The 27,877-nt window shown below is 30.4% G+C and overlaps 2 protein-coding genes across 2 annotated transcripts; one reads left to right on the top strand and one right to left on the bottom strand.

The window, feature by feature from the left end:
- Positions 1-19,976: 19,976 nt before the first annotated feature.
- LOC124922089 (serine/threonine-protein kinase AFC2-like) lies at positions 19,977-20,528 on the top strand. Its single transcript, XM_047462814.1, has 3 exons — positions 19,977-20,069; positions 20,157-20,259; positions 20,328-20,528. Exons 1-3 carry the CDS (start codon positions 20,017-20,019, stop codon positions 20,475-20,477), a joined length of 306 nt encoding a protein of 101 aa, XP_047318770.1. The 5' UTR covers positions 19,977-20,016; the 3' UTR covers positions 20,478-20,528.
- Positions 20,529-24,571: 4,043 nt separating this feature from the next.
- Positions 24,572-25,957, bottom strand: LOC124924956 (zinc finger BED domain-containing protein RICESLEEPER 2-like). The gene has a single exon (XM_047464940.1). It carries the CDS (start codon positions 25,955-25,957, stop codon positions 24,572-24,574), a length of 1,386 nt encoding a protein of 461 aa, XP_047320896.1.
- Between the last annotated feature and the right edge of the window lie 1,920 nt (positions 25,958-27,877).

Here is a 27,877-nt window from a genome sequence, read left to right as displayed (position 1 = left end):
AAGATGGAATACGGCCAATCGTTCTTTTGTCATTGAGGACATGCACATATGCCCGACGATTGAGGACTTCGCTTCAATCCTGAGGTGTGGTAGTCTTTCACTCATTATTTTGCCCCCAATCCTGAACCTCTTTTTGCATTAGAAACTTGCCAGAACTTCTATGGTTGTACAGACATTGACGTCGTTTTGTTTACCCACCAATATGGATTTCTCAATATGACACACATAGACGATTACATTTGGCGTGTCCAAGGAGATGAAATGACCATCACCCACACACAAAGCAAACTAATCATGCTTGTGGTTCTTGCTCTTTTTTTTTGTGTCCGGCTGAAGGACTACGACCTTCGGATAAGCTCCTGGAGGTAGTTCCTGCACTGATTGGAAATGCCCCATGTTTGGATGGCCTTGTACTCGCTAAGACACTCCTTGGTCTCAACAAATTTGTTCCAGACCCAAATAACTATTCCCGACGTGGATCACCTTTGGTTCTATACCTCTGGTTGTTAGACAAATTGCATTGATTGCCTCTTCCTTCAATTCCTTACCCTTCCTTTGCAAATCTACAGTTGCAAAGGATCGCTGGAATCGAGATTGAGAATTATATTTATGATATTCACCTAATTCGGTTCATTGTTCCGTGATATCTCTTTTGTCAAATGATGTACAAGATGAGGGGTTCTCCATTCATCATTGTGTTGGGCCTAGAAGGATCTACCTCCTACTGCACATCTCTCATATATCGACAATTTGGCCTACGGAATCCCCTACCTTCGAATGCACTCAATCCTCCGGCGGACTTGATGCCTATTTCTCTTGATCTTTACCACGAGTACGCATCAATAGTGGATCGTTCTGTTACAGTTTTATTCCCCAATCGATGGATCAATGCTGTGAACAAAGCAGTTCAGCTATACATTCCACCCGTCGTCGAACAAGAAGTCTTAGCTATGACAGGACCGAATGACGAGTCAAGCACTGATACAGATTAGGGCTTCTTATTTATGTACAAGTTGTAGCTTTTGAACTGTCGTTTGGTTGCTTCATCTGTATAATTTTTCTATAACGATTATGAAATCTTTTTGTGTTTTTGTACAAATAAATTGTTGTGAAGTTACACTTTGAATCATTATCATTTTCTTTTAAGACTATAATGTAAAAACAATTATACAATTCATGAAAAACCTTATGCATTCATGAGAAAACCTTGACGTATTCAAGTAAAAACAAAGAACTAAGCTTGATTCGCTTCATAGTTACCGTTGACAAGTCTTATAGCGAACGAAGCGTTCATCGATGTATCGTCAATTTATTACAGGGAGTATGCTTCGTTTGTACCTGAGATTTGACAATAAGTAGACGAAGATTGCTTCCCTTATTGTGATGATTATTTTCACCTCGGAAGACGAGTAATCAGTCCGTATGGCTCTGTAATAAATTAACCCAATCCCATCAACCGTCAATAATAATTAAATTGAAATAATTATATGTTCAATTTTATTATTATTATTTAATTTTAATAATAATCATAAATTTATATTATACATTTGTGTTTCTGTGTTCAATATATTGAAAAGGAAAACCCATTATGTATTCATGAGAAAACCCTGACGTATTCATGTAGAAACAAAGAACTAAGCTTGATTCGCTTCATAGTTACCATTGACAAGTCTTATAGCGAACGAAGCGTTCATCGCTGTATCGTCAATTTATTATAGGGAGTATGCTTCGTTTGTACCTGAGATTTGACAATAAGCAGACGAAGATTGCTTCCCTTATTGTGATGATTATTTTCACCTCGGAAGACGAGTAATCAGTTCGTTTGGCTTTGTAATAAATTAACCCAATCCCATCATCCGTCAATAATAATTAAATTGAAATAATTATATGTTCAATTTTATTATTATTATTATTTAATTGTAATAATAATCATAAATTTATATTATACATTTGTGTTTCTGTGTTCAATATATTGAAAAAGAAAATCCCTAATGCATTCATGAGAAAACCCTGACGTATTCATGTAAAAACAAAGAACTAAGCTTGATTCGCTTCATAGTTACCGTTGACAAGTCTTATAGCGAACGAAGCGTTCATCGTTGTATCGTCAATTTATTATAGGGAGTATGCTTCGTTTGTACCTGAGATTTGACAATAAGAAGATGAAGATTGCTTCCCTTATTGTGATGATTATTTTCACCTCGGAAGACAAGTAATCAGTCCGTATGGCTCTGTAATAAATTAACCCAATCCCATCAACCGTCAATAATAATTAAATTGAAATAATTATATGTTCAATTTTATTATTATTATTATTATTTAATTTTAATAATAATCATAAATTTATATTATACATTTGTGTTTCTGTGTTCAATATATTGAAAAGGAAAACCCCTTATGCATTCATGAGAAAACCCTGACGTATTCATGTAAAAACAAAGAACTAAGCTTGATTCGCTTCATAGTTATCGTTGACAAGTCTTATAGCGAACGAAGCGTTTTATTCGCTTGTTAAATACATGCTATAATGTTTTTAGGGAACGAAGATTGCTTCGCTTGTCAATTTAAAATATATACAGTCCTTCCTTTTTATTCATTACTTTATAATAGACATAATTAAATCCGAATTCAAATATATATGACAAATATTATTATTATTATTATTATTATCGGATTGGATGAACTCTATTCCATTACAACTACGTTTGATTAACAATTCTATATTATAATAATAATCATCTGCATTACAACGATTTATAAACACAGTTCTATATTATAACAATAGTCATCTGCATTACAACGTTTCAGAAATACACCTGTTGAGATATCTCTTGAGATGTTTGCCACACCTGTTGAGATATCTCTTCAGATGTTTTCCACCCCATAGAATCTTCTATAGTTGGTTCTTCTTACCAGCGGTGGACATGAATCATCTTCATCTGGTCCGTAGTTTCTACTTCAGGTATGAAGATTTTGTAGTAACTAAAGATGTTTTCCACCACAACTTGACACTCTTCATCTTCATTGAAGAAGTTTTCCACCATAGAAAATCTCCCATAGAGTAGATCTGAACAAAAAATATTAAGCAACACACTCACGATCTCATGCTTCATTGATTTCATTTGGGTTGGAAAGATTTGAAGCCCCTCCTTTATATTTATAATAGAAAAGAAACATACTATATCACTTGACACCACTGTCGTGATGAATTGTTACATCGGCGGACAAGTCTGCAGTCTGACTCATCTGTTATTCAACTACTACCATCCCATCAACGATCAATCTGCATTAATGGATTAATTAAATATATATAATTTCATTGAAGCAATATTTCCAGGAGAGAAGCTTGCTTCAATTAATCGAGTTTCACAATGATTCCATGGAGCGAAGCTTCATCCGCTTCTTAATGAAATTGAAATTACATTTTAACGATGTCAGTTGATAGGTAGCTTGTGAAGCGCTAAAATATTGGAGATCTCCAAAAGTTGTGTTGTCCCTTCATCATCAGACATGTGTACTGTAGTATCTGTAAGGATATACATTGATTAAAGAGAATTACATTTTTATATTATAAATGTGTACTTCATGTCAATTCCAACTGCTATCATCCAATCAATTGTCAATCCGCAATATTGAAGTATATAAAATAATACCTGAGCGAAGCTTTCTTCCCCTATTCGAGCTTCTTTTAATTTACAAATATATTTATTCTTGAGCGAAACTTGCTTCACATTATCAAGCGGTAACAAAAGAAGCTTTCTTCCCCTATTCGAGGTTCTTTTATCTTTCAAAAATAATAATACCTGAGCGAAGCTTGCTTCCTTCATTCTAAAGTTCATGTAAACCCAAAAACACATTATTGTAAAAACATAAACGGCCGAACGTAAATCCATCCACTCTTTTTCTCTGCTCGTTCGCCTACCTCCGTTGTCTCCGTTCGTTCGCCGCTGAAGATTTTTTCCTTTCGGATTCTAGATTCTGTTGTTGCGAAAATGGTAAGACGGGTTTACGGTATCAGGTGCTGATCTTTTTCGTTTTTTTTATTCGTTTGAATCTAAAAGTTGAATCTATCGTTTTAGAATCAGGATACGGATAAGCAATTAGTTCCATATACTGAATCGACGACCGAAGTTAAAACAGTAAGGTAATTATACTAATGTTATAAAATGTTCAAATTTGCTTGATTTCTGAGTATGTAGTTCATCAATTGTATGTAATTATAAATGCCATAGTTCATCGATTGTATGTAATTATAAATTAATTATCTTTCATTTCAATATTACACACTATAATCTATGTGGTATTCTTAACTTACAAGTCAAGATAGATAGGATGGATACAAGTTACAATCATTTGATGCTTTATCTTTTATCTAAGTGTGGTATAACTCATATGACCTAGCTCATTATGGATATAATAGAATTTATGTGGCTTGATTCTTTTTGGCATTCCCGGTTGGAGAACAAAATTATGAAATGTTTATATTTGCTTGATTTATGAGTATGTAGTTCATCGATTGTTTTGTCTGAACATATTACACACATGTATGTAGGGTTAAATAAAAGAAAAGAAAAAAAAAGCCGAGACATCAATTACTCCCTCGACACCATTGGACATACTGGAGACAACTGCTAATGAAGAACTTAATGAGATACATGTTAAGAAAAAAAGAAGAAAGACTCGTGATCTTGATGTCGATTTTAAGAGCAGAACCTCTCCATCGGGCCTGCATTACCTAGTTAACAGGTTATCAGAAGAACAAAATGATGCTGTGAGGGACATATGATTTGGTTCATTTCTTTCACTGAGTATATCAAAATGCCCACTGGAATTCTCACGGTGCATTGTGAGTCTCTTCAATCCTAGATAGAAGAAGCATCGTCCTACATAGTGGAGAGGAAATTCAGATTGATGAAGAGGATGTTCAATGTGTATTGAACATCCCTAGAGGGGAATTAGAAATCATTGAGTGTGTTGGAATTCACTCGGACGATCAGGAGTACAAAGACAATCTTAGGGACTGGAGAAGGAGATGGGAATTCGAGAATAGTGGAGGTCCTTTAACCAATAAAATGCCGAAGATAATTCTACAAAATATAGCCGGAGACAGTAACTTCAAGATTGACTTCGTTGTGTTTGTTGTATCCATTTTTTGTGGACTTCGCAAAATCCACAGTGCAGGTATACCGTAATTACCTAGCAGTAATTATGTATTCTCTTACCCTGTCTATCATCTAAAATGATTTTATCCTCTGTAATTTTTATACAGATTCAAAATATTGAAATCCCTGCAGGATGTATCTAAAATTAAAGATTACAACTGGTGCAAGTTTACTTTAGACGGTCTTGTTGAAAGTGTTTTTAAGTGGGAAGGAAAAAAGACATCATATTTCCATGGACCACTAACGTTTCTTCTGGTGAGTGTAGAACATTATATGCAGTAGGTTCCAGTTTCATAATTTTTCAGGTACTGTGTAATATATCTTTTTTAATGCTAATGTATCAGTTGTGTTACTTGGACCGGGTTGTTGAGTACAAGGTAAACAGTAAGATCTCAAGGAATTTCCCTATTTTGGGATGCTGGAACAACGAGAGAATGTATGACAGGGTGGGTTATGAGGCTTCTCATGGGGGATTTGGACATGGTAAGGTCATTGCTCGTATAGCCATTCCGAGAGACCAAAATGTGCAGCCTCAACCACAAGAAACTGGGGTTGACAATCCAAAGAATGAGTTGCCTCATACCGAGAAGTGTCCACTAGACTAAAATGTTAAGCCTCATAATGAGCAGCCTCTGAATGACAAAATTGAGAAGCCCCGGACTGTGCAGTTTCAGACTGAGCATCCTACAAGTGACTACACATCCACTCTTGTCTCATGTTTGAGTAAGGTTGTTGGAGCTGTAGAAGTTTTGGCACAAGCGGCTAAAATTCTAAATGAGGTACACCACGTTAACCCAATAGAAATTGTACAATCTGCTTTTCAGCCTCTTTCCACGGTCGTCAACAACCATCCAATCCTGAGGGAAGGCTGGGCAAGGAGCCTAGATGAGACAAAACATCGCCAACCAAGAGAACAAGAACATCCTCCCACACCCGAAGAAAACAACGACATGAACACTCCCACGACTGAAGCAAACAACAACATGAACACTCCCACCACAATCGATGCCGACAAGAACACCAACACTCCCACAACCGAAGAAAACAACGACATGAACACTCCCACGACCGCAGCAAACAACAACATCATTACCACCACAGCCGATGCAAACAACAACATCATTACCACCACAAACGAAGCCAACATCATACCAATTACTCCATCCTTCATTTTTCTACAAACAGATCCTGGTCCATCAAAGTCATTGAATTTGGGAGGAAAATGTCCCCGAAACCTGAAAACCGATTGGTTAACTAGGGTTATCAAAACTGAAACCAACACTGCATCTCCTCTCTTGTCAGTAGTAAAAACTGAAGGAGAATGCATTTCTATTCTACCACCACCACTTGAACCTATATTGCCTCTTCTACCAAATAATGATGAGCGAATGTGTGACTAGCTTCATGAAATAGAATTGCCCCGTATTGAAAACCCCCTATTTCGATAACATATTTAGGAAGCTAGATAAATTCAATATATCAAACAAGCAAAAAACAATTGTGAGTTTCGTATATGATAAGGGACTAGACCAAACGTAATGTTTCCTCCACATTCTTATTTCATATTTCATTTCAACCTCATTCTCATACATGTTTTATTGTCTTTTGCAGTGCAATGTTATTTTTTACTGATACACTAACTATCCACCTGACGCGCGCGGACATGCTTTCCTTGTCTGTTGGTCGTTGGGTAGACAATAAGATTGTTGATGTTTGGTCGTATTTGTTGAACGACTTGAGCAGGAAAAAGTAAAAACCACAAACAATAAGTTGTTCTTCACAACCGTGATCACCGTAAGTTGTCCTAACACTATTGTTTATCAATGACATTATTAGTGTTAGTATAATACAGACTATGCTGTAAACAAGATTTTCATATCAATGAAAATGATTCTAAAAAAGCATTCGATTCGAGGTTCTATAAGAATGTAAGAATTTCAATATGAAAAAAGTAGACTATCTCAATGCGGACCTTGTAAGTAAATCTATCGTTGTCTTATCATTTAATAACATGTACACCTCTATGAAATCTTAAATGTTTTAATTGTATTTGCAGATGTTTTTCCCAATCATTGATTAGGGCCATTTTTACTTGGTTTGCTATAACTTCATAGAAAAGGAAATTCAAATAATTGACAATAGGGAGGTGATAGAATCGCCCTACGAAAAAAGATATAAGAATGCCCTCCTTTTGGTAATACACTGAACTTCGCTTTTCATCATGTTTATTCGCAAAAAAATTTTGTGTTATTGTACATTACATCATGTTGCTCATTATGTACCAGGATTACTACCTCACACAATTTATGGACGAAGTAGACCCCGTTCTTGGTGTAAAGTTCTTCAAGATGGTAATGAAATGTTTGGAATTGTCATGGCAGGATAGCAAGAATGTCACGGATTGCGGGGTGTACTGCATTAAACACATGGAGACATATGAAGGAAAAATAAAGGGTTGGAGAACTGACTTCTACGATAAAAACACACGGCGCTCACGCATAATATACTTGAGGATGATGTACATGTGGCGTATCATCGGGTCGGATCTAAATAAAATAAGGGGAACCGTGTACGAGGACTGCCAGAAATGGCTCAGTGGATCAAGTTGAAAATGTATACAAATTGTGAAATTAAATTTCCAAATTTATTTAAGTTAACATTGTATATGAATGAAAATGTGTAGAGATTGTTTCAGTATAAATGTGAGTTTTGTTACTTAATAAATGGATGTTCTGAAGGTTTTTCAAGAAATATATTTACATCAACATTGTTCAGGAGAGGGAATCTTCGCTCCAAATAATCCTTCACAGAAATGAAGCGATTTGAAGTTCACAAAAATAAAAAAATGTAATGAAGTTAGCTTCACAAGGTTGATTTTATAATTTTATAAACGAAGCTTGTTTCGCACGTTTGATCTTTTAAAAAAAACGATTCCATAAGAATATGAGGTAATGTAAGCGAAGTATGCTTCGATCCAGTCCCTTGCTCAGTTTAATTTTTATTTTTTTTCCTAATTTAAAAATAAATAAAAATAAATATTTATTATTCATAATAAATTCAAGCTCACATTAAATAAATATAATAAAGAAATATGATGGTTTCTTTACAAAACAGAATTCTTAAAATAAGAATTCAAAATAAATAAACAAAAAATGGTAAAGAGGTTGTTTTGTTGAGAATATATCATGTATTAACTGTTTTTACACGAAAGGTGAACTGTCTTTTCATGGCTGTGTTGGGGGTTTTCCATCAGCTTGAGGGGATTAAAATACTAAGGCAAAGTGGGATTCGCCCGGATAGGCGGGTCTCTTCGTTCCGTTTGAAATGTCTTCCGAGCGAAGGAAGTCTCGCCCGATTCTATAGGATCTCTTCATTCCGTTTGACATGGATCCGGAGCGAAGGAAGTCTCGCCCGATTCCATAAGAATAGAAGGTAATGTAAGCGAAGTATGCTTCGATCCAGTCCCTTGCTCAGTTTAATTTTTATTTTTTTTTCCTAATTTAAAAATAAATAAAAATAAATATTTATTTTTCATAATAAATTCAAGCTCACATCAAATAAATATAATAAAGAAATATGATGGTTTCTTTACAAAACTGAATTCTTAAAATAAGAATTCAAAATAAATAAACAAAAAAGGGTAAAGAGGTTGTTTTGTTGAGAATATCATGTATTAACTGTTTTTACACGAAAGGTGAACTGTCTTTTCATGACTGTGTTGGGGGTTTTCCATCAACTTGAGGGAATGAAAATACTAAGGCAAAGTGGGGTTCGCCCGGATAGGCGAGTCTCTTCGTTCCGTTTGAAATGTCTTCCGAGCGAAGGAAGTCTCACCCGATTCTATAGAATCTCTTCACTCCGTTTTACATGGATCCGGAGCGAAGGAAGTCTCGCCCGATTCCATAAGAATAGTAGGTAATGTAAGCGAAGTATGCTTCGAACCAGTCCCTTGCTCGGTTAAATTTTTATTTTTTTTCCTAATTTAAAAATAAATAAAAATAAATTTTTATTTTTCATAATAAATTCAAGCTCACATCAAATAAATATAACAAAGAAATATGATGGTTTCTTTACAAAACTGAGCAATATTTTGTTCATTTTTTTACATCAACCATCATGCATATAATGGTTTCAATTCAAACTTACGAACATATAAATTTCAACTTTCACATGAAACTGTAATTCGAGAGTTGAGATGACAAAAGAACAGTGAAAGGAGTATCGGCGTCTATGCTGAAAGTTTCGTCCCATTATTGAGGACTTGAGAATTGAGTAGTTGTCGTTGTTGGCATTGCATTTGATAGCTGAAATGATATATCAATTTAAAAGTTGTTGATAAATGAAGAGTAATAACCCAATTAGTAAAGTAGTTAAGCGATCAATTACATACCGGATTTATTGTTGATACCATTGTTTTTCTTGTTGTTTTTCTTTATCTTGAATTCTTCTCTAGTCCACCTTTCCTTCTTTTACTAGACTTCGTTGTCATCTTAGTTTTCATTCCTTTCGCTCGAACGGGGACACCCTCAGTAGAACCTGATACAACTGGTGGAGTTTGCGTATTTGTATACTCCTATAATTTTTTATCCACATATTTACACTGGCTAAGCATAATTTCTTTCACATGCCTATACGTGTCCTCTCTTTCAGCTGACTTTGTAAATAAATGCATGGACAAGCCACACAAATCTCTGTATCTTATGTGTTGAAGCTCACTCGGATCAACATTATTGTTGTCCACCAGTGGATCCGTTCCAAAATACCCATCTTTGGCGGTTCTTGTCCATCTCTTTAATATCAACACAGGAGGAATTTTCAACACGTCAATCGTCGTGAAAATCTTTATAATGTGAGAACACAAAATACCTCCAAATTCAAATTTACAGTAGCTACACTCAATATTATTTACAGTAGCTATACTGTAACTGTGTGAGGGTATCTTCTAGTGTGGGGGATTACTTTATATTTTCTGTGTGTGTCGACATCCTCTAATATTTCCACACCACAATCATGCGACATAAACCATTGTTGCTCAAACCACTTAAATACCTCTGGAGTGTAAACACTGCATGCATCCTTTAAGATCAAAACTGGATAGTTCAGACTTGGTTGACTGGTAATTGATTTGAAATCAGCCTTCAACACATCATATCTTCTTTCGTCAATTAGTCTTTCAAAGTGTTTGAAAAATTCTAAGAACTTGTGTTTGTAGGAGCAATACTTTTTCAACACACTGTTCATGCTCTCACTTCTCTGTATTGTCGTCATATCAGCACAAAACATATGTCGTCCATACACTAATGCCCACTTTCGCCTAATGCTAAACATACGCTTCAACCAGTCGTTGTTTTCAAGTCCGTAGTTTGTCAACATTTGATCCCAGGCTTCAAGAAACTCTACATCTTCATCAAAATCATATATACATGAAGAAAAATCCCTCTAAAATTCTCTGAAATTATGAAACACAGAGCTTAGATGTATGGCTGCATTTTGAAATATGTGCCAAATACAGAGCCGATGATTTGTTTCGGGCCATGTAGACGCTAAGGCCTTGGCCATGGCCGCGTCTTGATCTATAAGAATTGTTATAGGTTTTTTCCCACGCATAGCTGCGGTGAAAGTATCAAACAACCATTCAAAATTCATAGCAGTTTCATCGTACAATAGAGCTGCACCAAAAATAATAGATTGTTTGTGATGATTCACACCTACAAAAAGAGCCATTGGACGACCTTCCTTATTCTTCTTGTAGGTCATGTCGAAACTTACAACGTCTCCGGAGTATGAATAATCAGATCGCATGTTGGAATCACACCAAAAAATATTCGTTATCAAATCGTCCACATCAAGTTGAAAAGTATTATAAAAATCTGGATCGTCCGATTGCTTTTTCTGCAAATACTCAAATACACCCCCTGCATCCCTAAAATTACAATCTCTAGTTCTTTTTGATCGCAAGTAATTTTTGTAATCTTCAGGATTAAAATCAAGATTCTCCCTACCACCGATTTGTTTGGCCATTAGAGCATGTGATGCTTTTGGAGGGATTCCCACATTATTTGACATCTCAATGTGTAAGCCTGCAGCTACAGAAATATTCCTATGGCATCTATATATGTGAGTTTTCTTTGTACTTGCAAGAGGATGACAATGCTCACTAATAAAAGTTACCACTTCAAACTTTCCATTTGTTGCCCTTTTTATCCTCAATTTTGCTTCACAACCGAACCTGGTTAAAGAACGAATGCGTTTCACATAAACATCCCGTTTGTCTTTTCCCCTTTCACCCTTTGCACTACAACAAAAAACTCTATCCAGTAAAAAACCATCTTTGTCATCATGTTTTGAACTGCGCCTTATACCAAATCCTATTATTTTAGCGTGTGCTAAATAGAATTCGTAGGCATCTTCTTCCCTCTCAAATTCTCGACCTAAATTTGGAATCAAGTTGGCTGCGAAGTCCTCCAAAGGTTCTCCGTTTTCATCGAAATTCAATTGACGCCGACAACTCGCAGATTCACTGGTCAATTATAGAACGTGAACATTCATCTCAACAAAATATGAAGATGCTTGTAAAATGAATCAAATATAAGTGAAGAGTGCTTCACTTCACTAGTATATACAGAAATCCAATAAGTGAAGAGCGCTTCACTTCACTAGTATTTACAGAAATCCTATAAGTGAAGAGCGCTTCACTTCACTAGTATTTACAGATGTCAAATAAGTGAAGAGCGCTTCACTTCACCAGTATTTACAGATATCCTGTAAGTGAAGAGCACTTCACTTCAATATGAATAAAAATATCCTATAAGTGAAGAGCGCTTCACTTCAATATTAATAGAAACATCTTATAGTATTAGAGAAAACAAACACAACAGTGTACCTCAAATCATGATTATCAGTCTCGTTCATGTGGATTCCTTCCTGATAACAAGAACAAAACTGTTCATTTCTACTAAAAAAAAAACAAAACGATATGAAGAAAACTTGAGAAAGAATATGACAGTGATTTCACGTACCATTGTCACAAGCAGATTAATCAAATTGGAATATGGATATTGGAAGATATTAATCTTGAAAGATGGACACATTCCGGCGAAGAAAATTTGAAATACTGCTTCACCGGAAAGAGAGAGAATTGTACAACGCTAGCCGGCATGGATGCATGGCATCATTAAATGTGTTAGGTGGGGTGAAGTGACTTGATAATTTTTGGATTATAATAATAAAATAAATACCATTATTATTATAAATTAATGTTAATCAATGTCAGAGATAGCGAAGATTGCTTCACAATTTTGCATAATTCAAAAACATGTATAGCGTTTCACATTTAATTGAAATCTTTAAATAATACTTTACGTTACATGCTTCTTTCGTGTTCATAGATTTAATATTTGTTAATTTTCATATTAAAAATTCATTCCATTGTTCATATTGTTCTTATAAATTTAAGAAATACTGTTTAAAACTACAATAATAAGAACAAAAGTCACTAATCTATTAGATTAGATCACAATGGTAAACAACTAAGTAAAATATTCCAATAGATTCAATTATTCTTCATAAATTCCAATGCAAATATTCAGTAAAATACAATTCTAAGTAAACAAATGGTGCAAATCACAAGCAGCAATAGATTCAAGCAATCTTGTGTGAGGAACACCATATTCATCCAAATATGCCGACAAAGGATTCACTACCTCAAATACCCAAATCAGTTCATTAACATCGTGCCGAGACTCATCGTATACAACTATAGTTTTGTCATCCTCGGGCTCATAAAATGGATTCTCTATTTCTCTAATGGTACCTCCTCCAGCAATTACAACCCCTATAAGATCCTGTTTGTAAGCTGGAATGAATTCACATGCAAAAATAAAAGTCATACTGTCGAATAGTTTCGGCAGCTGAAAAACAAACAAACAAAACAATTTCAGTTATCGTAGAAAATAATTAAGATATAGATGAGGAATCAGACCAAATTCCACAATTAAGATATAGATGAGGAATCAGACCAAACTTACATTGTTCAAAGACCGTAGTCTACCAGCTCTTGGACCGCCCAAGGTCCCATGATAATCTTGCTGAACCTCGTATGGTTCCTCGTCAACGTAAGTTCTTGATTCCAAAGATGATTTTATCCCTAAAAAAAAACATTTGTATTTAGTTTCCTATATGTGAAATTTAATATTGAGTTAGCTTAACTAATAGTTAGTCTCACAATCAATTTTGAGGACCCATCTCCCGTTCAATATTGTCTTTAAGAATTTGATAGATCGACAACATCCACCATTTGCATCAGTGAAAGCTATGACATGGGTTACGTCGTATGTCCACCTCATTGACACCGTCGCACCACAGAGGTCAGCGTATTGAATCATCATCGCCTGTGTAAAAACAATAATATTATCTTACAAACATGGTAATTTCAATGAAAACTTACATAATATGGACAAAATGGTTATAGGTCAAGAATAGTACTATATCTTCACGAGGTAATGCATTTGGGCAAAAAATCCAATCTTTGCCTATAGAATTGATAGCGTTGTTTCTAGCCTGCATATCAAAAAAATATGCTTTGTTAATATCAAAAATGAGTTCTCACTAAATCAGTAACTAGGGTTTCGTAGAAATAATATATAAAACCATAACCCTAACCCCTAAAACTACGTTTTCCTAAATACGAATGATTATCATTGAACGTGGAAATGTTGGAGTAGGGTTTCTTAAATATGAACGAAAAGAAAAAGAAAAGACTACTATTTTGGTGTACGTACCATTGTCGAGATGTGAAGATCGAACCTTTTGGTCTAGACGTAGACGGAGGAGCCGGATTCGAATCGCCGTGAAAGGAAGATGAAATTGGAGGAAGAGAGAGAGAGGAATCGAACAAAAGTGATTATTATTATAATGATATTAGGGTTTATATATATTTAAGTTGTTCATATAAGTGAAGTAAACATCGCTATGTAACTCTTCAAACGAAGTATGCTTCATGAAAAAGAGTCTATTCATTCTGTTTCAAATGGCGGATGGACGATTGAATATTCGCTCGAAAAGTGTCTCTTCATTCCATTTTACATGGGACGATGAAAGCACCGCTCGAAAATTCCATTCATTCGATTTTACATAGCTCTTGGGCGATGAAAGCATCGCCCAAAAAGAGTCTCTTCATTCGGTTTTACATGGCTCCTGGGCGATGGAAGCACCTCTCCAAAGCGTCTCTTCATTCCATTTTACATAGGACGATAGAATCACCGCTCGAAAAGTGTCTCTTCATTCGGTTTTACATGGCTCCTGGGCGAAGGATGCTTAGTGGAAAATTTATAAATTATATTTTATTTAAAAATAAAGTAATTGAAGCGAAGTATGCTTCGTTCCCGTCCTTTGATGAGTATAACTTTTTAATTTTGTTTCTAATTAAAAATTAAATAAATTTGATGAATTTGTGTATTTACATGCATCAGTAAATGTTTTTACATGAAAGGTGAACTGTCTTTTCATGGACTTATTGGGGGTTTTACATGAGCTTCAAAGTAAGAAAATAACTAAGGCTAAGTGTGTTTCGCCCTGAAAAAATGCGGACATGTTCATTCCGTTTTATATGGCTTCTGAGCGAAGGAAGTTTCGTCTGATTCTATGAAGTAATTAAAGCGAAGTATGCTTCGTTCCCGTCCTTTGATGAGTATAATTTTTTAATTTTTTTTCTAATTAAAAAGCAAATAGTTTTGGTGAATTTGTGTATTTACATGCATCAGTAAATGTTTTTACATGAAAGGTGAACTGTCTTTTCATGGATGTGTTGGGGGTTTTACATGAGATTCGGGGTAAAAAAATAACTAAGGCTAAGTGTGTTTCGCCCTGATAGGCGGACCTCTTCATTCCGTTTTACATGGCTTTTGAGCGAAGGAAGTTTCGTCAGATTCTATGAGGTAATTGAAACGAAGTATGTTTCGTTCCCGTCCTTTGATGAGTATAATTTTTTAATTTTTTTGAATTAAAAAATAAATAATTTTGGTGAATTTGTGTATTTACATGCATCAGTAAATGTTTTTACATGAAAGGTGAGCTGTCTTTTTTCATGGATGTGTTGGGGGGTTTTACATGAGCTTTAGGTTAAGAAAATAACTAAGGCTAAGTGTGTTTCGCCCTGATAAGCGGACCTCTTCATTCGGTTTTACATGGCACCTGGCGAATGAAGTTTCGCTCCGTGCCTCATATCTGTATATTGTGATTACTTGGCGCCTGGAGCGAAATGAGCTTCTCTCTGAAGTGATACATGCATTCCTTTTGAAATGGAACCCGTGGGAAGGGAGTTTGACTCTAAACGTTATATAGAATTCCGTTAATGACGTTTGGGTAAACCCGGATAGAATTCCGGATTCCGGATACTCCCTCCCTCCCTTCAACCCAGCTTTGCTTTATTATTAAAATAATGCTCTTGAGATTTCATTGGTCCACAACAGGGGAACACTGAAATCGGGAGCAGAAGATCCGGTTTGCTCAAAAAAGCTATGTCCACTTCAGTCGTTAGTCGACACATCATTTCACTTTAAAGAAAATAAAGAAGGATGCAAAGTTTTTACCTCACACTATTTATCTCTCTAGAATTTTATTTTATCATGTAAAACTTTAACAATAACATATTTATAGGGCAAATATTAAGATAATAAAACCTAAATAATTTTGACTAGGCCAAACCCAAACCCAAACACAAATTCAATAAACTCTAATGAACTTCTTTAGAGTTTATTATAAGTATAGGCTCCACAACTGAACAATCTCCCACTTGGAGACTAACTTCATATTCTCTCAATTGGTAACGGCTCTTCATCCGGTGTCTTAACGAAGAATGACAACTGAACTTGCGCACAAATTTCAGTTTCTCGTTTATCACAGCTTTCATCAGCATATCAGTTGAATTCTCACACCTAATAATCTTCTCAAAATCATTTATTGTTTACATTATAAATGTATTTTTTATTTAATTTATCAAAATTTCATATATATAAATATAATTAAAAGTATATTTATATATATAATTTTGAAAACGATAAATGATAATGATTTAGGCAATTAAGTTATAAAGAACACGAATTCAATCGTTTTAAGAGATCGAAAGGAAATATATTTCTTTGTAAGATGAAAATCTCATGCACGAGTTTTGAATTAGAGAAAAAAGTGAGGAATAATTTTGTTAAGCTTACCGAAGGTGCGAGCATGCAAGAAGGGAGTTTGAGTATGGCATGCCAAATGTGCAGGAGAGATAAAAATAAAAATAATAATTAGTTTTTATTTTTTTATTTTTTTTAGAAAATGTATGTGTTTTATCCCAACATTGCTATGTGCAGGAGAGATAAAAAAAATTAATTTTTTATAAAAAATTATTTTTGTTTTGAGAAAATTGTCATTATAAGAGGGGAGATTTTTGTCCCGAATACGTCATGTGCAAGAGAGAATTTTTTTTTTCCGAAAAATAGTTATGTTTGGGAGATTTTGTCTCGAACATTGTCATGTGCAGGATTGAATTTTTTTTTCTAGAAAAATAACCATCAATATTTTTTTTATTATTCTCTTCTGGTAGCTGAACATGTAAGATTTGTGACTTTATTAATTATTAATTATTGATTATTAATTATTAATTATTAATTATTAATTATCAATTATCAATTATTAATTATTAATTATTAATTATTTATTTTATAAATATAATATATATAAATATTAAAATAAAATATATTTCTCAAATATTAAAATAACACATTTATTTTATTTTATAAATATAATATATATAATTAAAATTAAACAGTCTAAATTAAATAATTAAAATAAATATTATAAATTAGAAAAATATTATAAATTAAAATAAAATAAATTACATAAATCTTTAATATTATATATTAAAATAAAAAAAATATATTAAATAAATATTAAAATAACACCTATGTTATTTTTACTAATTTTATAAATATAAAATATATATAATAAAAATTAAACCGTTAAAATATATATTATGAAAATTTATTAAGATAAAAATATATTAATTATTAATAATTAATTATTAATAATTAATAATTAATAATTAATAATTAATAATTAATAATTAATAATTAATATGTATTTATTAATAATTTTTAATTATTAATTAATAATTAATAATTAATAATTATTTATTAATAATTAATAATTATTAATTATTAATTATAATAATAATTATTATTATATTTATTAATTATTAATTTATATATATTAGGAATAAGTAGAAATAGTATTGATAATGTTGTAGGCATTCCATAATAATAATAATATATATTGATATACAATTATAAAGATTTAATAAAATATATAAAAAATTATATATTTAAGATAAAAAATTATTATGATAAAATTTATAAATATAATATATATAATTAAAATTAAACAGTCTAAATTAAACAATTAAAATAAATATTATAAATTAGAAAAATATTATAAATTAAAATAAAATAAATTACATAAATCTTTAATATTATACATTAAAATAAAAAAAAAATATTAAAAAATATTAAAATAACACCTATGTTATTTTTACTAATTTTATAAATATAAAATATATATAATAAAAATTAAACCGTTAAAATATATATTATAAACTAAAAGAAAATACATTACATCAACTTTTAATATTATATATTAAAATAAAATAAAATAAATTATATTATATTATATAAATATTAAAATAAAATAAATTACATAAATATTAAAATAACATATATATTTTATTTTTACTAAATTTTATAAATATAATATATATAATTAAAATTAAACATTCTAAATAAAAATACATTACATAAACTTTTAATATTATATATTAAAATAAAATATAAAAATAGACTACATTTATTTTAGTTTTACTTAATTTTATAAATATAATATTATATATTAAAATAAAATATAATAGATAAATATTAAAATTATAAATATATTTTATTTCTACATAATTTTATAAATATAATATATAAAATTAAAATAAATATTTAAAATTAAATAATTCAAATAAATATTATAAAAATAAATAAAATATATTATATTATATAAATATTAAAATAAAATATATTATATAAATATTAAAATAAAATATATTACAAATGAAATAACACATTTATTTTTATTTTATTTTATAAATATAATATATATAATTAAAATTAAACAATTCAAATAAATATTATAAAATAAAATAAAATACATTACATTACATAAATTTTTAATATTATATATTAAAATAAAATATTTTATATTACATAAATATTAAAATTAAATATATTACATAAATATTATTTTATTTTTACTTAATTTTATAAATATAATATATAAAATTATAAATTAAATAACTTAAATAAATATTATAAACTAATATATTATATATTAAAAAAATATATTATATTATATTATATTAATATTAAAATAATACATATATTACATAAATATTAAATTAACACATATATTATATTTTTACTTAATTTTATAAATATAATATATAAAATTATAAATTAAATAATTCAAATAAATATTATAAACTAATATATTATATATTAAAAAATATATATTATATTACATTAATATTAAAATAATACATATATTACATAGATATTAAAATAACACATATATCTTATTTTTATTTAATTTTATAAATAATATATATATACATATATATAATTAAAATTAAACATGCTAAATTATATAATTTAAATAAATATTATAAATTAAAAATAAAATATTATAAATTAAAATAAAATCATTTTTTAATTTTTTTATAATTCCAATTTTGTTAATAGATTTTCATATGGCATATGGTTTGAAGGTGAATATAACTTATATTTTATTACATAAATTTTTAATTTTATATATTAAAATAAAATAATTATATTATATAATTATTAAAATAAAATATATTACATAAATATTAAAATAATATATATATATTTAATTTATAAAAATAATATTTATAATTAAAATTTAAAATTAAATTATTCAAATAAATTTTATAAATTAAAGTAAAATTTCTATATTAAAATAAAATACATTACATAAATATTTAATATTATATATTAAAATAAATATATTATATTATATAAATATTAAAATAATATATATATTACATAAATATTAAAATAATACATATATTATATTTTTATTTATTTGTATAAATATAATATATATAATTAAAATTAAACATTCTATTTAAATAATTCAAATAAATATTATAAACAAAATAAAATATTATATACTAATATAAAATATTATATATAAATATTTAATATTATATATTAAAATAATATATTACATAAATATTAAAATAACACTTATATTTTATTTCTACTCAATAAAATAAAAGAATAAACAAACTAATTTAAAATTATTGAAATAAGTAAATTTTGATTATTTATTTTTCAATTATTGGATATTAATAATTGAAGTTAATGAATATTAACTAAAAACACATAATATGTGTTGATTTTATTTTGATAGTGTCTTTAGTAAATATTAGTACCTAGTTTATTAGTACAAGTAACAAATAATAATATAAAAATTGAAGAAAAAAATTACCATTAAAATGTGATATAATTTTTAATTTAATCTCACGTATATATCCAAATTAACCATAACTCTTGACACGGACAATCTGAATAATTTAAAAATTACCCTGATAATTTGTGGAGTGTTGGTCGTATATTAGTTCGAATTATGCTCGATATGTTCAATCTCATAATTTATTGTTCACTCTTTTTCTCCTAATCCTTCTTAGGGCTTGCATTTTTATTATTAGGGAGAATCTTTATTCCAAACGTACGAGAATTTGGAGCATTTGGCTATGATGGAGAAGGTCTTGGGACCAATACCTCCACAAATGTTGAAAATAGTCGAGTATGTAGTCTTTTTCCGAAGGTTTTTCTTGTTTCAGTTATAAAGAAACAAAAATCTAGAGGTGCTAAACATGGATTGTTTCTCCAGTCGCCATGCTGAGAAGTATGTGAGAAGGGGACGGTTAGACTGGCCTGAAGGTGCAACATCTAGAGAAAGCATTAAAGCTGTTTTAAAATTGCATCTACTTCAGGTACCAGAAATTTGAATAATATTTATCCAGTCACCTAAATAAATAATTTTAATATTTTCATTTTACAGAATGTAGTGATGCAACACGTCGATCATTCGGCAGGAGACCTAATTGACTTGTTAAGAGGTCTACTTAGGTTTGATCCGGCTATGCGAATGACGGCTCATGAGGCACTCAGACATCCTTTCTTTACCCGAGATTATAATAGGCGGTACTAGTGGAGGTTACAACTGCCATTTTGAGTGTGCGTGGTTGATAAATTGAAGCCTTTGCCTGTATGTAAATAACTCTTGGGAGTTGGATCTTTGTGCCCCCCACAATATTTGTTGTTTGTGTGAAGTTTTTTTTGATAAATATTTTATCCAAAATTATTTTTATTCATTTTTTTCTATGAATCTCAAATCTATAATGTTTAATTTTAAAGTGTTTGAATTGTGGGTTGAGAGATATGGTTAATTTGGATATATATGTGAGAGTAAATGAATACTTGTTCGTATTGTGGGTTGACTCGCCCATAAATTTTAATTGATAAAAAATAAAATTAAAAATGCTATATGAATGTTTCAAACTTGCAACATAACAAAGCAATTACATCTATTTAACTAACTAGGTTAACAACACTTTATATTTTAAATTCAACATCAAATTTGATAAACACTGAATATTTTAACAATATAAGTTCACATTTTTTAACTAACTAATATATATAATGATTTTTAATTTTAAAGTATCCGGATTGATGGGTCAAGAGTTGTGGTTAATTTGGATATATATGTGAAAGTAATGGATACTTGGGTCGGATTGTGAGTTGACCCGCCCATAAACTTAAACGGTTAAAATAAAATTAAAAATGTTACATGTATGTTTCGAACTTGCAACCTAACAAAATAATTACAATCTTTTAACTAACTAGACAAATAATACTTTATATTTTAAATTCAACACCAAATTTGATGAACGCGAGATATTTTAATTATATAAGTTCACATTTTTAACTAACTAATATATATATATATATATATATATATATATATATATATATATATATATATATATATATATATATATATATATATATATATATATATATATATATATATATATATAATGATGCTTATTTTAAAGTGTCCGGATTGGTGGACCGAGAGTTGTGGTTAATTTGGATATATATGTGAGAGTAAATGAATACTTGGGTCGGATTGTGGGTTGACCCGCCATAAATTTTAAACGGTTAAAAATAAAATTAAAAATGCTATATGTATGTTTCGAACTTCCAACCTAACAAACCAAGTGTAATTTTTAACCAACTAAGCTAATAACACTTTATATTTTAAATTCAATTCCAAATTTGATAAACGCGGGACATTTTAAAAAGAGAAAAAATTTTATTGTACAACTAGCTCAGTTAGACCTATAAACTAATAAAAATTTATTTAAACGTACTATTAAAAATTGACTCATCTAGCCTTTATGAGTAATCATGGTTAATTTTTTAAAAAAATTTAATATTCATGTTTTTTCTCTCCTTTTTTATTAACTAATCTATTTATCTACTTTTATTATTTATTTTTGTCTTTTCTTTTTTCTTTTGTTAATTAATTAAGTCATTTATCTCTTTCTTTTGTTATTTGTTATTTAATTTTTTTCTACTATTTTACCTTTACTATATCAACATAAATTATTTTAAAATTATTTGGTCTCTTTTAGAGAGTAATACTTGAATATTGTAATGTATAAAGTAGTTCAATATTTATTATAATATTTAATTAGCTAATTTATAGAATAATATATTCATTTGTCCCCTCATGTGATATTTACTCCAATTTACATAAATATTTTGTGTTCAACTTGTGGAAGAATAGTTTGCACTGCAAATAAAGTTACTTGAAAAAAGATTATACAAGTAATTATTTAATAAAAATACTTGAATAAAATATGAAAATACTAGAGATCAAAATATTGAACTACTTTATAAATTACAATATTAAAGCATTAATCCTTAAAAGAGACCAATTAATTTTAAAATAATCTATCTTAATATAGAAAAATAAAATAATAAAAATAATAAAATAATAAAAGAAAGAATAATAAAAAGAGATAAATAGATTAATTAATTAATAAAAAATAAATACAAAAATTATAAAAAGTTATAAATAGATTAATTAATTAATAAAAAAAGAACGAGGGAGAAAAAATAAATATTTAATTAATAATATTAATTTTTTTAAAACAATTAACCATGTTTACTAACCTATACTAAATGAACCAATTTATAATAATACGTACGTTTAAATGAACTTTTATTAGTTCATACGTTTAACTGAGCTAGTTATACAAGTACATACGTCTAAATGATCTTTTTTTCCTTTTAAAAATATAAGTTCAACTTTTTAATTAACTAATATATATATATATATATAATGCTTAAATTTTAAAGTGTCCGAATTACTGGGTCGAGAGAGAGATTGGTGGTTATTTGTCAAGGAATAAGAGACCAATAATAAATGATTGATACTATTGAAATAATTGTGTGCAAAAATGAGGTTACGAGATTAGTAATGTGAGATATCTATTATGTAAGAAATGATAGGGTGCAAAAATGAGGTTAAGAGATTAGTAATATAAGATGTTTATTGTGTAAGAAATAATAATTTTGGTTGACCGAGAAATGAAGGTAAAATCAGTGAACTAATAAGAAAAAGTTAAATGAATTTCTTCTTATCAAATTTGTTATTTTGTATCATATTTTTAATAATTAGATAAAAAATATTGAATTAAATTATAAATCCACATTTTTAAGGTAATTTGTTTTCTTAATTTTTTATAATTACTCGTGCAAATGCACGAACTAAGTATCTCTCAAATCCAAAGACAAGAGTTGATCATTAGTAAGGAGAGAAATTAACAGTTAAGAATTCAGTTTAGCATTCACTATCTACAAAACTAGATTGCATTTAGTGAAGAGGAGTATGGAACAGTTGTATTCTGGTCAATTGATGTTATCAAGAAATGTTACACATGTGTTAAAACCAAAGTTTACAGTATTAGAAAAAATATAACAAAACTTGGCCGAATATCATGGTTTGGATGTGAAATAATGGTGGATTCTATATTTCCTGATGTAAAAATCATAAATCACAAGCTACAATTTGAGTTGCCACCGGAAATTGAAAATCAACGTGTTCAAGCGTGGGATAGTGTGGTTGTTAGATACTTCACGAGTAACATCAAAATGGTGTTTCCATTTGTGAGGGATGCTCTCTTTAGGCTATGAGAAAAGTTGGGGATATAAAGGCTTATGCTCAATGATAATGGATATTATTTTTTTATATTCAGAAATGGAAGAGCTATTAAAAATATTCTATCTATGGATTATTAGGATTTGGATGCTCAAAATCTGAGCGACTTGAAACGATCTATAAAAATGTAAAAATAAAAATACAAGAAGAAACATATTGATAGTGGTACACTCAAAAGAGCCATGTCCACTTCATTCGTCACCTAATTTCACTTTAAAGAAAATAAAGAAGGATACAAAGTTTTTTGCCTCAGGTTATCTGTTAGATTAAGTTAAATAAAAAAAAGAAAATTAATTAATTAAGAAATAATTAATTAATTTAAGAGAATATGTACAACATAGTTTTGATGATGTGATTTGAATAAAACTAAGTTGGGTAATTTGCCTCTATGCAGGTACAGATCTAAAGAAGTATGTCTATGCAGATGTCGTCTAATTACTTCAGACGTGGTCTTAGTAATGCGCGAGCAGACATCGTCTAATTACTTCAGACGTGGTCTTAGTAATGCGCGAGCAGACATCGTCTAATTACTTCAGACGTGGTCTAAGTAATGCACGAGCATACATCGTCTAATTACTTCAAATGTGGTCTGAGTAATGCGCGAGCAGACGTCGTCTAATTACATCAGACGTGGTCTGAAGTAATGCGCGAGTAGACTTCGTCTAATTACATCAGACGTGGTCTGAAGTAATGCACAAGTAGACGTCGTCTAACTACTTCAGACATGGTCTGAGTAATGCGCGAGCAGACGTCGTCTAATTACTTCAAACGTGGTCTGAGTAATGCGCGAGTAGACACCGTCAAATTACATCAGACATGGTCTGAAGTAATGCACGAGTAGACGTCTTCTAATTACTTCAGACGTGATCTGAGTAATGCGCTAGTAGACATCGTCTAATTATTTCAGACGTGGTTTGAGTAATGCGCGAGTAGACGTCGTCTAATTACTTCAGATAATAAGTAGTTAAATTAATGTTCAAATAATAATATATGTTAACGTAAAATAAAAAATATTAAATTCCACTTACCCTCGTATTTTTTTTCACTCCATGCAAATGTCGAAGCCAATCTCCTCCACATAGAAGAACTTGCACCGTCTCTGGGGAAAGTGATGAACGATAAGAATCAATGACCCTCGTCCCAGCACTAAATGTTGCTTCGGAAGCTACCGAACTTACTGGAATAGCTAAAATATCAGCGGCCATTTTTGATAACACTGGATATTGTAGTCTATTCATTTTCCACCAATCTAAACATGAAAAATCTTTAGGAATTTCACTCTTCTTCAAACGACCATTTTCGAGATAGTCTAATAATTCATATTTTGAAGGCTCTGAAGTCTCAATTTCCGCACAATAAGCATCAAAGTCATCCCAATTGGAGGAAGAATCACGTTGAGTCGTATTAGAATTGGAAGAGCCAATATTTTCCAAATGGAATGAACGAGAAATCCTTTCACAAGCATTTTCAGCAACATAGACATCATAAAGGCTAACAAGAGCATCTTTAACCTTACAAATATTTCTTTGGGCATCACCATGGGAATAAAGTTTTTGAAAACAAAACTCAACTGCTAACATTTTTTTGGTTGGATCTAGAACTGCAGCTAAAGCCATCAACAAATTGCACTCACCCCAATACTTGTCAAATTTTGTCTTCATTTTCAAAACCAATTCTTTAATAAAAGAATCCTCATCATTCACATGCCCATCCAAGGTAGATTTTATTTTTTGAACTTTTTGAAGAAACAAATTAGAAGTGGGATATTCACTACCTGAAATGATGTGTGTTGCTGTCCAAAATTCTTTTAACAGTGAGCAAATTTTCCGTGCCTTCTCCCAACCTTCTTCTGAAGGGCAACAATCATAGAAAGGATCGCATTCATTGAACATTTTGAAAGCTTCTTTAAATTTGAGTGCACAACTTAACATCTCAAATGTAGAGTTCCATCTTGTTTTGCAATCACGAATCAATTTCTGATCTTTTAACTGCAATTGTTGCACACACTCAACAAATTGTACACGCCTTGCCTCTGAGCGATTAACATATTCCACGCCTTCTCGAATATCACCAATTATATCTTCAATCACCCCTAATCCATCTTGAACACATAAGTTTAATATATGTGCACAACAACGCACATGGAATAGATTTCCATCACATGGCAATGTTCTAGACCTTCGAATGGTATCTTTCATATACCGAATAGCTACATCATTATTAGAAGCATTGTCAACAGTAATTGTTACAACTTTATTCTCAATACCCCACTCTTTCATACATTTGAAAATAGCATCAGAAATCTGAAGACCCCCTCTTGGTGGTGGAATATTTGCAAAACTTAGAACCCTTTTTTGTAACTTCCAAGAAAAATCAATCCAATGGCCTGTAATAACCATGTATTCAATTTTTTGATTTCCAACAATCAGTTGTCAAACTGATTGTATGAACACTTTCCAAAAGTTTTTTCAACTTATTTTTTTCAATCTCAAAAATCTTAACGCAATCTGCCTTGCATGTAACTCTACTAATTTTTTTCCATTCCGGCATCCCTCGTTTCATCATCAAATTAAATCCTTCCTCATCTAAAATGGTGAATGGATGTTCATGCATCATAACCCAATTAGCAGCTGCCTCTCTCATTTGTTCCATATCAAATTTTCCAGTATGTAAATAAGGGAGAGAATTTGAACCTGAGTCACTTGGCAAATAGTTTAGCTTCATTTGTCGTTCGACTTCTCTCAAATTTATCTTCTTTTTTATGCAGTTTGAACTGTGTCTCAAAAGACTTGTTGTAGACCCTTTGCATATTGATAAAAAAGAAGAGCAATGCTTGCACTTTGCCTTTTTACTTCCATCCGCCACTGTAACAGATTCAAAATTATTCCAAACACTTGAAGTTTTTCTTTTTTTATTGATACGGAAACCTTCTTTCTCATGTTCTTCTGGATCTTGATTTTTTTGTGATTCTTCCCCAGCATGCGAAACAATTGTTTCATCTTGTTGAAGTTCAGCACCAATTTCATTGCTCTCAATTTCATCTACAGCTGCTACACCATCTACGGACATAATTGATCTAAAAGCCACCAAAAAATTCATAATATATGATGAGTTAGAATTATATCATATGACAAGGACGTAATGCAAAAACATACTTTCTAACTGTAAATATAAACGAAGCAGCATGAGAGATTACCTGTTGAAAGACCGAATATCTGTAAAAGGAACCTCACGAATGGTGTAAAGATTCTTATCTGCGTAATATTAGAAAATTTCATTAAATGCAGTATTACAGACATTAAATGCAGTATTAAATGCAGTATTACAGTATTCATATTAGCAAGATTCCTAAATGCAGACATTAAATTGAAGATAACTCATACCAATTTCGTTCAACATTTGATTTGAGACAGTATTACTGTTACAGTATTATAGAAGCGGTCATTAGGGATTTAGGTATTATAGACTTAAATGCAGTATTACAGACATTAAATGTAGTATTAAATATAGTATTACAGTATTCATATTAGCAAGATTCCTAAATGCAGACATTAAATTGAAGATAACTCATACCAATTTCGTTCAACCTTTGATTTGGGACAGTATTATAGTATTACAGAAGTGGTCTTTAAGGATTTAGGTATTACAGAGTACAGACTTAAATGCAGTATTACAGTATTCATATTAGCAAGATTCCTAAATGCAAACATTAAATTGAAGATAACTCATACCAATTTCGTTCAACCTTTGATTTGGGACAGTATTATAGTATTACAGAAGTGGTTTTTAGGGATTTAGGTATTACAGAGTACAGACTTAAATGCAGTATTACAGTATTCATATTAGCAAGATTCCTAAATGCAGATATTAAATTGAAGAGAATCTAGTTCTTTGTTGACAGATCGGAAGTATAACATATCGAATCTATGCAAGATCGAAAGAGAATAAAGAAGAAATTGAAATGAAAATAAAAAAGGGGAAAACGATGAAAACCTTTCGGTGCTTTGCATTGAGCTCCTTGGTGACGTTTGCTTTCTCGTTTGATGAAAACCTAGTTCTTTGTTGGCGGCTGTCCGAATGAACTATGGAGGAGAAGAGGTTAGGGATTTTGGAGGAGAAAGGTTAGGGTTAGGGATTTTGGACTTTGGAGGAGAACTGGAGAAGAATGAACTATGAAGAGGGAGGGTGCCCGTTAGGGATTTAGCCATTTAGGGTATAAATTTATATTTTATATTTTAATACTCATATTTTATATTTAATTAAAGTATTACAATTTTTTATATTATAAAAAGTAAATATAAAATATAAAATATAAAATA

This window comes from Impatiens glandulifera, chromosome 1, assembly GCF_907164915.1.
Source record: "Impatiens glandulifera chromosome 1, dImpGla2.1, whole genome shotgun sequence".
NCBI lineage: Eukaryota > Viridiplantae > Streptophyta > Magnoliopsida > Ericales > Balsaminaceae > Impatiens > Impatiens glandulifera.
This window is presented reverse-complemented; position numbering and strand designations above follow the sequence as displayed.